This window comes from Mustelus asterias, chromosome 3 (genome assembly GCF_964213995.1).
Source record: "Mustelus asterias chromosome 3, sMusAst1.hap1.1, whole genome shotgun sequence".
NCBI classification, from domain to species: Eukaryota; Metazoa; Chordata; class Chondrichthyes; order Carcharhiniformes; family Triakidae; genus Mustelus; species Mustelus asterias.
The window spans coordinates 70,224,303-70,239,551 of record NC_135803.1 but is presented as its reverse complement, the minus strand read 5'-3'; the positions used below and the strand labels follow the sequence as shown (position 1 = coordinate 70,239,551).

General features: G+C 41.6%; 1 protein-coding gene across 2 annotated transcripts in view; it reads left to right on the top strand.

Moving 5' to 3' along the window:
* The window catches only part of iws1 (interacts with SUPT6H, CTD assembly factor 1), a 44,374-nt gene that overhangs the window by 14,509 nt on the left and 14,616 nt on the right, over positions 1–15,249 (top strand). For both annotated transcript variants that reach the window (XM_078209129.1, XM_078209128.1), the window contains exons 5-8: positions 161–788; positions 9,014–9,080; positions 13,718–13,830; positions 14,400–14,550. In XM_078209129.1, coding sequence (XP_078065255.1) covers positions 161–788; positions 9,014–9,080; positions 13,718–13,830; positions 14,400–14,550 — 959 coding nt within the window. The remainder of the gene's footprint in view (positions 1–160; positions 789–9,013; positions 9,081–13,717; positions 13,831–14,399; positions 14,551–15,249) is intronic.

Here is a 15,249-nt window from a genome sequence, read left to right as displayed (position 1 = left end):
AGTGGTGAGTAATCTGCACTTTCATTCTTGGAATGTTGAGTTTTTAAGATGATGGGGACATTATATGGTTGTGTCATTCACAGTCCCCATTTTTTAAAAAATGAACCTGATCCAACACACAAGACTGGTCTAAGTGAGATGTTCTTTTCCTTTCCCACAGCTGCAAAGAAAAGTCGAGTGATGTCAGACAGTGAGGACTCAGACAGTGACTTTTCCCCCACCAAGAAAAAGCTCAAAGCCTCGGGCGGGGAGGAATCAGACAGTGACGCTAGTGATGTGAAGAGAAAGCAACCTACCTCAGCTGGCGAAGATTCAGATAGTGATGCTGATGTTGCTACAGCAAAGCGTGTTATTTCAGACGATGACAATTCTGATGATGATGCCGACACGTCTAAATCTAAGCGCGTTGTCTCGGACGTCGATGACTCAGACAGTGACTCCAACACCCGTGTGAAAAAGCAGGTTGTTTCTGATGCCGAGGATTCTGGTAGTAACATGGGTGTTAAGAAAAAGCAGGTCTTCTCCAATGATGAAGATTCAGAGAGTGACACCACTCCTAAGAAAAAACATGTTGTATCAGAGGACGAGGACTCTAACTCAGACAACGATGCCCCTGCTAAAAAAAAACGTATAGTTTCTGCTGGTGAGGATTCTGACAGTGATGCGGAACCAGAAAAGCAAGAGTCTAATGGTGTCTTATCTGACAGTGACGAGGACGAGGAGAATAAGGAACCCTCCCAAAAAGCCGAATCTGGTCTGTTTGGCAGCGACAGTGACTCTGAAGATGAGTAAGTGAAATACAATGATATGAGTATTTCAGACTCATGCCGCAATTCCCTGATTATCCATACCAAATTGCTTTATAGTTACCTCAGTGAAAACTAGTCAGAATGTGGACATTTCAACCTTTTTCCAGTTAAACTGTGAATAACATCCAGCAGTACAGTACTGTCTGTGGTCTTCCCAAATGTAGACTGTCTAATACCAGGCTAAAGTATTGATAAGTAACACCCAGTTTACAGCTTAATCCTATATGCCACCAGGATAAGGTAACAGAGCTGTCACTATCACCCTGAGCTTACAGCTTGGTGGGTATCAGCCTGTTACCAGGATGGGAGAAATTTAGAAACGTGGTTTGCAGCATATAAGGAGGCCTTTTGACCCATTATGTCTGTGATTCTCTTTCGGAGAGACGTTGCGGACCCAATGAGCCAGATGTTCTTTTTCTGCACTGTAGGGATTCTATGGTTCCATCTAACCTGCACATCTTTGAACACACAGAGGAAACGCATGCGGACACGAGGAGAGTGCGCAAACTGCACACAGTGTCACCCAAGGCCAGAATCAAACCCTGGCATTGAGGTGGCAATGCTAACCACTGTGCCACCATGCCACCCATGCCTTGGTACCCTCAGCAGTGCAATCACATAGTTCCTGTAATGCAGTAACCAGAGTTACATTGAGCACTCTCGCTGTGGTTTTACTGGTATTCAAGCAGAATCTTGCTGCTCCTATAGTCTGTTCCGCAGCGAATAAAGAAAAGTATCTTTCTTGCCCTCTTGACCACTTTTTCTACTTTGCTAATTTTAAGGATCAATGACATGCATTCTGTTCCTCTACACTTCTCAGTATTCTACTATTTATTATATATTTTGCATTGAACCAAGCATCACAGCAGATACTCTATTTCAGAACTTGAATATTATTGAAAAGGAGACTTGCTGATGATGCTTTTCGCCTTGTATTCATCAGGACAGACACAAGAATACTGAATTTCAAAGGGAACAACAATTTATACTGCTTGGGGAAAAGAATGCTGATTGGTTGGCAAGTGCACTCTGATCATTGAGGCATTCTCATGGGGAATGCACCCTTTTCCCCATGACAATGCCTTGATGATCAGAGTCACTTGCCAACCAATTGGCGTCCTTTTCTTAGGCAGTATAAATCATTTTGAAATTTAGTAATTTTGCATCCGTTCTGATGAATGCAAAATCAAAAGATTCTACAGCATGTCTTTTTTTTTCAGCCTCAGAAGAAGTGAATCACGCATCAAAATGTTTTGTCTGTTGAGGAATCTTATGTTATCCCATAATCCATTGAAATTACTTCATTGAAGAAACTCACTGACCTCTAAGCAGTAATAGGGCATGATGTATGAAACCCTCTGGTAGAAGCACTGTAGTATATGAACTTTTAGTTATAATTCCATCTGAACTCCTCAATTATACTCCAGCCTGGAAGTAACTTCAAGGTATCCGCTCTTCTATATGTAAGCAATCTTAACTGTTGCTTAGATTGAAACCCATACCTCTCTCCTGGCTATTAGTTGTTTTTGCTTGCTCATTTTTCCGACAATTTTAGACAATAGGCTATCATTCAAACAGAAGAGTTGGCAGATCACTGATGGTTCTGCATTTTGCACAAGCCCCATGGGTTCCATAGTGTCTATTAACCCTAGTCTACCTGCTCTTGATAGCCATGTTCAACCATTGCTGCATTGCAAGAATGACTTTCAGACTTCCTGCTTTGAGGAATATGTTGTAACCTGCTGTCATTGGTGAATTTTCTATGTTCCTCTAGATACTCCTCTGCTTTCTCTTGCCCTTTCTGTTCCTGATCCTAGCTTCCATTCATTGTTTTAACATTCTTCAGTCAATCCTGTGTAGTGCTGGTCCTAGGGACATAGGGACAGGAGTTGGCTGTTCAGCCGTTCAAACCTGCTCTATCTTTTAATTAGATCATGGTTGATCTTCTAACTCAACGGCATCTTTCTGCCTCATCCCTGTATCCTTTGAGGTTATTGCTTTCCAGAAACCTATCTACCTCTGCTTGGAACATATTCAATGACAGAGCCTCCACACTGCTCAAGGGTAGAGAATTTCAAAGATTTACCACCCTCTGAAGAAATTTCTCCTCATGTTGGTCCTCAATTACTTACCCCTTATTCTGAGATTGTGTCCCTTGATTCAAGACCCCCTCAGCCAAGGGAAATATCCTTCTGCATTTATCCTCTTGAACCCTGTAAGAATTTTGTATTCAATATGATCACCTTTCATTCTTATAAACTCGAGAGAATACATAGAATCATAGAAATAGAATCATAGAAACCCTACAGTACAGAAGGAGGCCATTTGGCCCATCGAGTCTGCACCGACCACAATCCCACCCAGGCCCTATCCCCATATATTTTACCCGCTAATCCCTCTAATCTACGCATCCCAGGACACTAAGGGGCAATTTTAGTATGGCCAATCAACCTAACCCGCACATCTTTGGACTGTGGGAGGAAACCGGAGCACCCGGAGGAAACCCACACAGACACGAGGAGAATGTACAAACTCCACACAGACAGTGACCCAAGCCGGGAATCGAACCCAGGTCCCTGGAGCTGTGAAGCAGCAGTACTAACCACTGTGCTACCGTGCCGCCCACTACAGGCCCAGTCTTCTCAATTTCTCTTCATAGAACAACATTACCATCTCTGAGATTAGTCTGGTGAACCTTGGTTGCTCTCCCTCTATGGCCAATATATCCCTCCTTAAGTAAGGAGACCCAAACTGCGCACAACACTCCAGGTGTGGTCTCATCAAGGCTCTATACAACTGCAGCAGGACTTCCTTATTCCTACACTCAAATGCCTTTGCAATAAAGGCTAATATTTGCCTTCCTAATTGTTTGCTGCACCTGCTATTTAAGTTTCAGTGACTTATGAACAAGAACATTGGATCCCTTTGGACATCAACTCTTCCTAATCCCTCCCCATTTAAGGAATACTTTGCATTTCTGTTTTGATAGCGTCACATTTTTCCACATGATATAGCATCTGCCAAGCTCTTGTCCACTCACTTAATCTGTCTAAATCTCCTTTTAAGCCCCTTTGCATCCTCCTCATAACTCATGTTCCCACCAAGTTTTGATTCATCAGCAAACTTGGAAATATTACATTTGGTCCTCACATTCAAATCATTGATTTAGATTGCGAACAGCTGGAGCCCAAGTACTGATCCTTGCAGTTCTCCACTAGTCACAAACTGCCAACCTGAGAATGATAGGTTTATTCCTACTGTCTCTTTTCTGTCCATTAACCAATCCTCAATCCATGCTAATATATTTCCCCCAATCCCATGAGCTCTAATTTTGTTTACTAACCTTGTGTAGGATCTTATCAAAAGCCTTCTGAAAATCCATATACACCATCTCCACTGGTTCTCCCTTATTTATTCTGTGAAATAACATCCTCAAAGACTTCCAACAGGTTGACAAACATTGACAAGCATTTTCCCTACTAGTGATGTTAGGCTGACAGATTGCATAATTCTATTTTCTCTTTATCCATTTCTTGGTTCTCCTTTTGTTAAATTTTAAAATGCTCCCAACCCTCAGGCTTACTATTTTATTTGGCAACTTTATATGCCTCTTTCTTTGATCTGATAGAACCCTTAACTTCTCTTGTTAGCCATGGTTGGATCACTTTGCCTATTGACCTTTTGAGACATTGGTTGCTTCCTCTGTGGTGACCATTCAGTTGCTTATGACAATTGAATTATGGTCAAAGAGTGGGTATTCCTAATAAAACAAATTTAAACTGCATTCTGTATAAATCCTGAGGGAAGTCTCCGATATGTTCCGCTTTCACGTAGCACGGCAAGCCTTTCACTGTCTCCTCATAGAATGTTATTTCTCTTTAACATTTATGACTGGTTAATAGAATTTAATTTTTATTAATGACTGGCAAATAGAATTTTATTTCTATCTTAACTTTTATTAATGACTGGTCTATGTCTAGTTGTTTGGTTAACAAAATCTGTGTTCCTCCATTTGGGAGATTGGTCAGAACTAAAGTCATACTTGCTGTTCGATATGTTCAGTACATGGTAAATTAGAGTTATGGGTGTGTGTTACGTTACACAGGTATAATAGATATGAGAACATTTGGATATTTAATTATCTCCATTCACTCCGTATGTTAGAGATGAGAATGTTGCACTAATGGGAGTGTAGAAGAAAGGTCCTTATACAGGAATTAAAATGTGGGATTATTTACCATAAACTGTTGGAGTTGAGTCTGTCGTTTTGAATTTTGAAGCGTATGAAGTAGTTTCTAACAAGAAAATTAAAGAATGTGAGGAATGTGCAGAAAGTGAGATTAGTCTAGGTGGCTCATGCAGAGAGACACTGATACCAATTTGGGCCAAATAGGTTGTTTCTGTGTTATGAATTTCTGAAGCTTGTTGGTAAGGTAGTGTTCAGCAAAATCTTTGATATCGTGATTGGGCTACATGGTAGAAAGGTGTGGAAGTGCCGAGGGGATGATCCATCTCTGCTTTCTCCAGAGGTCACATAGCAGCTTTCAGCCAATTTGCTGCACTCCATGTGATATTAAGCAACAGCTATAGGCAAAGGCTATGCGCCCTGACAATATTCTGGCAATAATACTGAAGACTTGTGCTCCAGAACTTACTGTGCCCCTTACCAACTTGTTCCAGTACAGCTACCACACTGACATCTACCCAGCAACATGGAAAATTGCTCAGGTACGTCCTGTACATAAAAAAGAGGACATATTCAACCTGGCCAGTTACTGCCCCATCAATCTACTCTCAATCATCAGTAAAGTGATGGAAAAGCTCATTAATATTGCCATCAATTGGCAGTTGCTTAGCAATAACCTCCTCACTGATTTTCGGTTGGGTTCTGCCAGAATTATTCATAGAATCACTACAGTGCAGAAGGGGGCCATTTGGCTCATCGGGCCTGCACCGATGACAATCTCACCCGTGCCCCTATCCCTGTAACCCCACATATTTACCCTGCTAGTCCCCCTGATCCTAAGGGGAAATTTTGCATGCCCAGTCAACCTAACTCGCACAGCTTTGGAGTGTGGGAGGAAACCCACACAGACATGAGGAGAACATGCAAACTCCACGCAGACAGTGACATGGGTCTGGAATTGAACCTGGGTCCCTGTCACTGTGAGGCAGCAGCACTAACCACTATGCTACCTCAGCTCCAGACTTCATTACAGTTTTGTTTCAAATATGGGTAAAAGAGCTGAACTCCAGAGTTGAACTGAGAGTGACTGCCGTTGATGTTAAGGTAGCATTTGACTGAGTGTGGCACCAAGGAGCCCTAACAAAACTATGGTCAATAGGAATCAGGGGAAAAACTCTCCGCTGTTGAAGTCATACGTAGCACGAAGGAAGATGGTTGCTGGAGATCGGTCAGCTTAGTTCTAGGACACCATGGCAGGAGCCTCTCAGTCGTGCCGTAGGTCCAGCATCTCCAACTGCTTCATCAATGACCTTCCTTCTATCATAAGTGCTGATGATTGCATAATGTTCAGCACTATTCATGAATCCTCAGATATTGAAGCACATCCAAATGCAGCATGATCTGGACAATGTCCAGGTTGGGCTGACAAGAGGCATTCACACTACACAAGTGCCAGGCAATGATCATCTCCCAAAAATGAATCTAACCATCGCCCCCTTAATATTCAATCACGTAACAGTTGCTGAATCCTCCATTATCAAAATCCTGGGGCTTAGCATTGACCAGAAAATGAACTGGACTAGGCATATAAATACTGTGGCTACAAGAGCAGGTCAGAGGAATTCTGAGGCGGTTATCACGCCTCCTGACTCCACAAAGTCTGTTCACCATCTACAAGGTACAGGTCAGGAGTGTGATGGAATACTCTTCACTTGCCTGAATGAGTGCAACTCCAGCAACACTAAAGAAGCTTGATACCATCCAGGATGAAGCAACCTGTTTGGCACCCCATCCGCAAACATTCACTCTCTCCATCACTGATGCACAGTGGCAGCAGTGTGTGCCATCTATAAGAAGCACTGCAGGGACTCACCAAGACTTCTTAAACATCACCTTCCAAACTTGTGACCTCTACTATCTAGAAGGGCAAAGGCAACAGACCCATGGTAACACCACCAATTGGAATTTCCCCTCCAAGCCACACTTGTCTTTACTTGGAATTATATTGCCTTTCCTTCACTGTCATGGGGGCAAAATCCTGGATGGAACTCCCTCCCTAACAGCAATATTAGTTACATACACCACATGGAGTGCGGTGGTTCAAGAAGGCAGTTCACCACCATCTTCTCAAGGGCAATTGGGGATGGGCATTAAATGCTAGCCTAGCCAGCAATTCCCACATTCCATGAATATTTAAGAGAAGCAAGTTGGTGAAATGGAGTAAAAATTGGCTAAACCAGAGAAAGCAAAGGCTAGTTGTGAATTGAGCTGTATTGACCAGATTAACCTGTGGGCTGTCACAGGGACCAGTGCTACAGGCGATACTATTCACAATGTGTATAAATGATTTGGGTGGCACTAAATTAAGGAGAAATGTGCCCAAACATTAGTGAATAATTGAACCAAACACAGCAATGTGTACAGATGGACTAATATGGAAAAGGGATAGGAAATAAGCAGCGCAGGTATAAACTAGATGGTAGAAATATATAGCCGATCAGTCAGTATTTTCAAAGAGAAGAAAGACATTTCTAGTATGTACCCTTCATCGGAACAAACATCAGGCTCTCTAGTGTTCTACCCTTTACATTAAATTGAAGGACTTTTGGACATAACACGAGCAGAATCTGTGACTTGGGTGAATAGCTCAGTGCATGGCCTGGCAACTTTATGAAAGCCTAACCAGGTGTTGAAATGAATAGAGCACAAATGGGAAATAATGGAGTAGCTTTCCATCTTGCTGTCCAGTTGTGATACTGTCACTGTGGGGTTCACCGCCTGTTAAATAAACTGTCCAGTTTTCAGATCCACTGAAATCAATAACCGACCCAAATTGTCAGTTTTACAGTTGGACAGAAAATCTACCCATGTAAGTCTGTACAAACCACTGATATAGTCACACCCAGAATTAACCAGTAATTCTGGTTACTGAGCTTGAGGCATGACAGCTCTGAGGAGAGTCTGAAGAACCTTATTTTTAAAAATTCATAAGACGTCCCAAATGGAATATTCGTCAAAGTATCCAAGATCCAAGAGATCAGATAATTTGAACCTGTTTCAAATCTGTTTCAGAAGCTTTAGAGCCGAGAGATAAGGAGTCTGCAACAGAGGAAGGAAGGAGTAGATGAACTAGATTTAGCTGTTGGCTGACAAAACATGGAGATGGATGGTCGGGCTATGATCAATTGCAAACATACTAGTGTCAAGCGTTGACACTGTCCACACAGCTGTTTGCTGTATCCACAGCTTATTTAAGTAGGTTGGATATTTTTACCACTCCACAACATACATACTTTAGATCCTAGAAGCTATTCTCTGCAATGCTTTGCACTCTAATGGATGTGGTAACATAACTAAAAAGAATTTGGGTTTTTGTAGCGCAGTCATTGTTTTGTAAGCAGCTGATTTGGGCACAACAAGGATCCAATTGCTGCAGTGATTGACTAGTTACTCTGTTTTGGCCTTTGGTCATTGATTAAGTGATAGATCACCAGGAAATCTCCATGTTCCTCTTCAAATTGTGCCATGGGGTGTTTAATATCTGCTTGAGACTTTACACTAGTTTCAAATGTCATCCAAAACGTGTCACCCCCAACCCAACAATGTAACCCTCACTTTGTACTCTGTGGAAGTATCAGCCTCGGGTATGTCCTCCAGTTAAGGATTGAAGCTTTAAACCATCACCATTTGATTCAAGGGGATGAGAATACTGAGTGAAGCTCATATTGAGAGTGCGCAGTTGGTGGATATTAATTTCTGGTACCACCTTAATAGATTGCAGCTTTGCTTTCCTCCTCCTGCCTAGTTCTAGTGCAGTTTAGTTCCTATTGGAGGGTGCTCAAATTTAAGTCACCATTGTCACTGGTAGATGATGTGCAAGTGGACAGCAATCTTACAGCTCATTGAGAGGCATTGGAAATGGAATGTAAGGCGTCCCTCCAGAATGGATGGCATTTCCAATCGGCAGGACTAATGTCTGAGTAACCTGGTAACATTTTCCTCTGCTTCCTCTAAACAGGGCTGGTGTTGGAAACTTGATAGCTGACATTTTTGGTGAATCGGATGATGAAGGGGAAGAGTTTACAGTACGTACAGAGTTGATTTCTAAATACTGCGTTTCACCTGATTTATTTTCGCTAGCAAAGGAAACCTACTGGCTATCGGATTCTCCCAGTGGAATATTAAACCCTGCCAAATAAATTTATTCAATTCTTCAAAAGCTATTTTAATTCCAATGATGAATGTTTACAATCTCTGTAGATGGAAGGGCCTGGGAGGATTTTCTATACAAAATACTACCGTCTTTCTATTTTCAATTTTTCTATTAGATAGCTCCTTAGTCCTTAACAATACTTTCAACCTAACTGCTCCTACAAACCAGGTTGCCCCTAGTTTACATGGGAGGGGGAAGGAGGCTGTTATGTCTTCCGAGCGCTGGTGGTTGGGCTATTGTGTGCTGTTGTCAGTGTCAGCAGCCAAGCACTGCTATGCACTGCCATTGATCGAGGACTGCAGGGCACTTGGCAGCACTGGAAGATTTGTGCTTGTGCAGTGTCAGTGATTGGACACCGCTGCATATTATGTCAGCGATTTAGGGGCTAATGTACAATTGGGAGGCATTGGTTTTCATGCCTTCGTAAGACCATAAGATATAGGAGCAGAATTAGGCCATTCAGCCCATCACGTCTTCTCTGCCATTCAATCATGGCTGGTATGTTTTTCAACCTCATTCTCCCTCTTTTTCTCCGGAACCTTTGATCCATTTACCAATCAAGATAGATTTTTACAACACAGAAAGAGAGACCTATTAGGTCTGTGCCAACTCTTAGCTGGAGAAATCCAAAACTAATCCCACTGCCCTTTATACCTTATTAAACACCTCAATTGTTTAAATTTAATTTAATCAATTTAAATTCTGAGCCAGTGAATTCTACAATCTTAACCCTTTCTGGATTCACTTTTAACAAGTTGAGCCCTAATTCCATTATTACGGTTTCTTTCCCAAAGAGCACTTAAATGATCCTGCCAATTTGTTTTAGCTGCATCCATAAAGCACCTTTCACAACTTTGGGTACACTAAATGTGGCAAATAGTTTGTGTGCAACAAGGTCCCACAAAAGAAAATGACAGAAATGACGGAGCACCTCATAATCTGTTTTCCCAGATTTGATTGAGAAACAGATGTTGACTAGTTTATCAGGACAATCTACCTAGTTTAAACCCCATCAGAAAGGCAGCATCTCTGAAGGTGCAGCAACATCTCAGCACTACAGTCTAGATTTATGTGCCATATACCACTTCAGTAAGTGAGTCGTTCTTACAAACTGGAATGTGACCTAATATGCAACAACTTGTATTTACTTAACGATCCAAACTTTTATTGGGAGCATTATAAAACAAAATAAGCCATGTAAGGAGCTATTGGGGTAGGTTTTAAAAAAGCTAGCCTGACAAAAGGAAAGAGGGGCTGAAAGGTTTATGGAGGGAATCCAGAGTTTCAGGCCATAGCAGCTGAATACACAGCTGCTAGGAGTGGCGCATTCAAAATTGTGGACGCTCGAGGCCAGAATTTGAGGAGCATAGGTGTCTCAGTGAGGCAAAGGACTGAAGGATTTGCAAACAATGATGTGGAGTTTAAAATTGGGGTGTAGCTTTATAAATCAGTGAGTACAGGACTGATGAGTGAATCATTAGAATTATAGAAGTTAATGGCAACGAAGGAGTCCTCTTTGGAGGTGATGGTTTTCCCATGTATCTGTTGGCTTATCATTATCTCCACATAACAAGCCCTCAGTTTCATTTAGGGTCATAGTTGTAAAAAGGCTAGGTCAAAGAACAGAGAATATGGTTTGCTTTTGTGAATCTCCAAGTAACTGATTGAAAAGTGATGCTGAAAGACTTGGGAGCTGGTCTATACTCTGTTGCCATGTGTGCTGCATTTTATATACATTGGAAATGATTCTATGTTAGCAGATCAGTCCAAACAAAACCACACCCCTTCCCATATTCCACGATACGTCCTCACTTGACTTATGGTGCTCCGTGTATATGACTGGCTGTGTTTCTAAAACCCCGTTAAACCGGTTTGTGCTTTATATCAAGTTATTTATTTTGTACGATTAAGGAAAAGAATGATTTGAATTTATATTGTGCCTTTCATAACCTCAGGATATCTCAAATGGGATGAAGTACTTTTGAAGTGTAGGAAATACAACAGTTTGAGCAAACAGTACAATGGATTTGAATAAGGCCATAGGCAAATGAATTTGAATGATCTCAGATTTATTGAAGGTAGAACCTGGAAGGCCAGCCAGGAATAGGTTGAAATAAAGGCAAAATACTGTGGGCACTGGAATCTGAAACAAGAACAGAAAATGCTGGAAAATCTCAGTAGTTTTGACAGCATCTGTGGGGAGAGAATAGAGTCAACATTTCGAGTCTAGCTGACCCTTTGTCAGAGCTGTGTTGTTGTTTGTGTGTGTGTGTAGGTTGAAATAATCAAGCCTAGAGATTAAAAAAAGACATGGATGTGAATTGTAACAGCTGATGAACTGAGGATGGGACAGGGTCACATCACGTTACAAATGTGCAAGTAAACAGTCTTGGCAATGGCACAGATCAGTGTTCAGAACCTTATTTCTTAGGCCAAATATAACAAGTTTGCAAACAGACCAATTCAGTCTTAGCCTTGGCTTTAAGCAGAGAGAAGTAATGATTGTAGATTTGAAGGTGAGAGGCACAATACCCGAAGAGAGAACTGTTAACAGTATCAACTAACATGGGAGCCAGGAAGGAAAACTGGGTAGTCAGTAGTTTATTGGCAATAAGGTTGAGAGAGCAGGAGATATTTTTCATGACAAGATGAGCTTGGAGAGACCAAGAGGGGAAATAGGAGAGGAACCAGAGAAAGGAGCAAGTTCAACACTAAGCAGTGGGGAATATGTGACTTGGTGGACTAGGGGGGGAGAGAGAACAGCAGCTGATTGGATAGTCTCAATCTTTGTGCCAAAGTAGCCTTTGAGCTCCTCACACTTGTTGCTGAGGGTGGAGTTGAGGGGTTTAAGCAGATGGTTTGCAATAGAGAAGCAAAGTGGTAGACAAGAGAGGACCTCCTGGTGCCTTGTGGTCCAGCCAGATCTGACAGTAAACTGCTAAATCAGCTGCCTACCATATCTGTTCAATCTGTATCCCTTGGACTTGAAGGAGAGGCGTCGAGGGCTGTACTGGGGGAATGGCCAGAATGAGTGAGAAATGCTTTTAATGGGACTAGGACATCAAAGTTGAAAGTGTGATTGAGTAGATGTGTAGCTGCAGAAATGGCATGATGAATGGAAGACCAAAGACTGGGATTTTAAATGTACAGTCATGGATGAATGAGCATAGTTTTATCCAGGGATGAGACAGAATTAAGTGGGAGGACAGAGGACGTGAGTGGAGAGCAAAACAAGAAAGTGATCAAACACCAAATAATTGCGAGTGCAACTGTTACATTTCAGGATTTTTGACCATATTTGCAAACATTACATTTAAATGGTGTGTTTTTAAATTAAAGTAGATTGAGACTCCTTTAAAATTCTCCTTGTTGCCATTAAGTAGTAAAGTTTATATGAAGTTCAGTCAGACATTGAAGGTGTGTTATGCAATGACCAAGGAGAATGGATAATTCGTAATTAATTTCAGAAATCCCACAATGGTCCATGCCTCTGGTTAGGTTGAGATCCTATTTATTTAAGCCCAATATGAGGTATCTGCCAGGATTCCATTCTTTGGAAGTGAGGAGTGTTGCAAGCTAGCCTATTCTGTGGACCAGTGTTTCGAATTACTGGACAGTTGTCTGTAAGATGCAGGGACCACTTATGAGATTGACCAGTGCTGCTGAACCCAAGAAGATAGCTGAGGCAGGCCTGAAATTTCTAACAGTAGTATCAGAAACCCTGTCATGTGACTCGTCACAGATCAACACCACCAAACCATGGAGACAAGCTCCATTTGAAAAGTTAACACCAGCACAAATGAAGTCTTGAGCTGTAAGCTTCATGGCGTGGACATGCTTAATGATATAGGGATAGAGATAACTTTTCTGTATGTAACCTATACTTTACCGGACTTAAAAGTGCATGATGGATGGTGTAGAGCGAGCTTTTACTTGGCAATAAGACCCTAATCCGGGAGTTTTGATGCTGATGTTAAGAATCTAAAATTCTCTAGGGTATCATCAGTTTTCAATTAAAATGAGCCAAAGAAAATCTGCAGAATTGAACGCTTCAGATTGTCTTGTCTTGCTTTTTTCTGGAGTGTATTGAAACACCATACTTGGCTCCTTTTTTTCCCCCCTTCTCCTCTGTTAGATCTGCTTTGTATATTATTTTTTTATCCAGCCATGAGACTTGCAGCTCTGAGAAAAGCAGATGTTGGTGTAGTCAATGAATAGGGTTGCAGTCTACAAAAGTTGTTTCTCTAATGCACTTTTTTTAGAGCCAGGTTGTGAATTGTATATTTATGCTTGGGCAGCTTTGGTTGCTGTAGCACTGCAAAATGAGTGATTAGACTGCTTTAAAAATACCATAGCTTCTCATTGTGACACTCTTGGGTATACCAAGCTTGTTTAAGGTGTATTTACTAGCAGGGTTTCAATGGAAAGAGGTTGATTTAAAACATGCTCCTTCCAACAAATTTCTTTCAAACTGTGCCCTGTATCTCTAAACCGTATCTTCTCTCTCAGGGCTTTAACCAAGAGGATCTGGATGGTGAAAAGGCTGCTCTCGAGACAGAGAGGAAGAAAATGGTTGCTGAAGAGTCTGACTCGGACAATGAAATTCGAGGGAAAGGGCGGGAGTAAGTAAAAGCTTTGATTCAAATTTAAGTTCATACAGCATGACAAAGGTCATCTTGTGCTTGGGTATTGGGATGTGATTGTTGAATCTTACCTGAAGGATTGTTCTCGTGAATTCGACTTTGTTTTTAACATTTTTTATTTGCACATAGAAAGTGCTTGATTGCATCCCATTATCCCAAGAAAATAATATTTTGCTTCAGGAATCCCAGGGAGAGACCGATGCAAACCCTTCAGAAAATAGTGAATTAACAGTAGGGTCAGTCCTTGCGATATTGGCAGACATTGAAGAAGTGCAGTCTGTAACTTTCACTATTACACATTCGATGATGACCATGTCCATCCGGTAGAGAATCACAGCTTCATCATCTGCCTTGGAAACATGAAATGTGGCCTGTTATATTTCATCCACTATCCTTTGGAAAGATATAGGCCCCTCTGCACATTACTTGAGTGAGTTACTGTGTGCACCTCCCCCTTTATATCTTAACCAACTCTATCTAATTAAGGATTTATGTTGATGGCTTCAAATGAGATCTTTCGCATATTCATGAGTCTGTTTCCATAACAGCTCCGATTTCGTGTCTGACTTCGAGGTGATGCTGCAGAAGAAGAAAGATCAAAACCGAAAGCGGCGGCGAAATCGGGATGGCGGCACATTCATTAGTGATGCGGACGATGTAGTTAGTGCCATGATCACCAAAATGAACGAAGCTGCAGAGGTGGGTAAAGCTGTGCTTCAGTGTTTACTGATAGCGGAGCCAAACACAGCTTGGGGAGATGGTCAAAGGGCCTTTGGGAAAACACATTCAGATTGGGAGCCTGCAATGTCAGGGTAAAGGTTTGGAGGAAAGCCCAATCTGGTACTAACTGCAGTCCAACAATAATTCTGTACTCTGAAGATTTTTATTGAACAATGTGACTAAGGGAATTAGGACTGGGATAGTGAAAATCAGCCACCTAAGAGATTTAGAATTATAGAATGTTATAGAACAGAAGGAGGCCAGTCAGCACACCACCTCTGTACCCTCTCCAAGGCCTTGACATTATTCCTTGAATGTGTTGTCCAGAGTTGTACACAGTATGGTAACTACGAACCAGTGAATCATGCCTTCTTTGTTTGATGGACCCATGTTTTTTTTTTAAAAAACCCTTTGTTTTTTTAATCACCTTATCAATGTGTCCTTCCACATTTAAAGATTTGTGAATATGAATCCCAGGCCCCTCTGCTCTTACAGCCCCCTCCCCTCACAATAATACAATTCAAGTTTTACTGCATAATGATGTTGTTCCTCCCAAAGTGCATCATTCTAAACTTACCTGCATTAAGTTGCATCTGATAAATGTCTGCTCATTTCACCAGTTTATTTCCTTCTGAAAACTATTACTATCTATGAGAAGCAAGATGGTACAGTGATTAG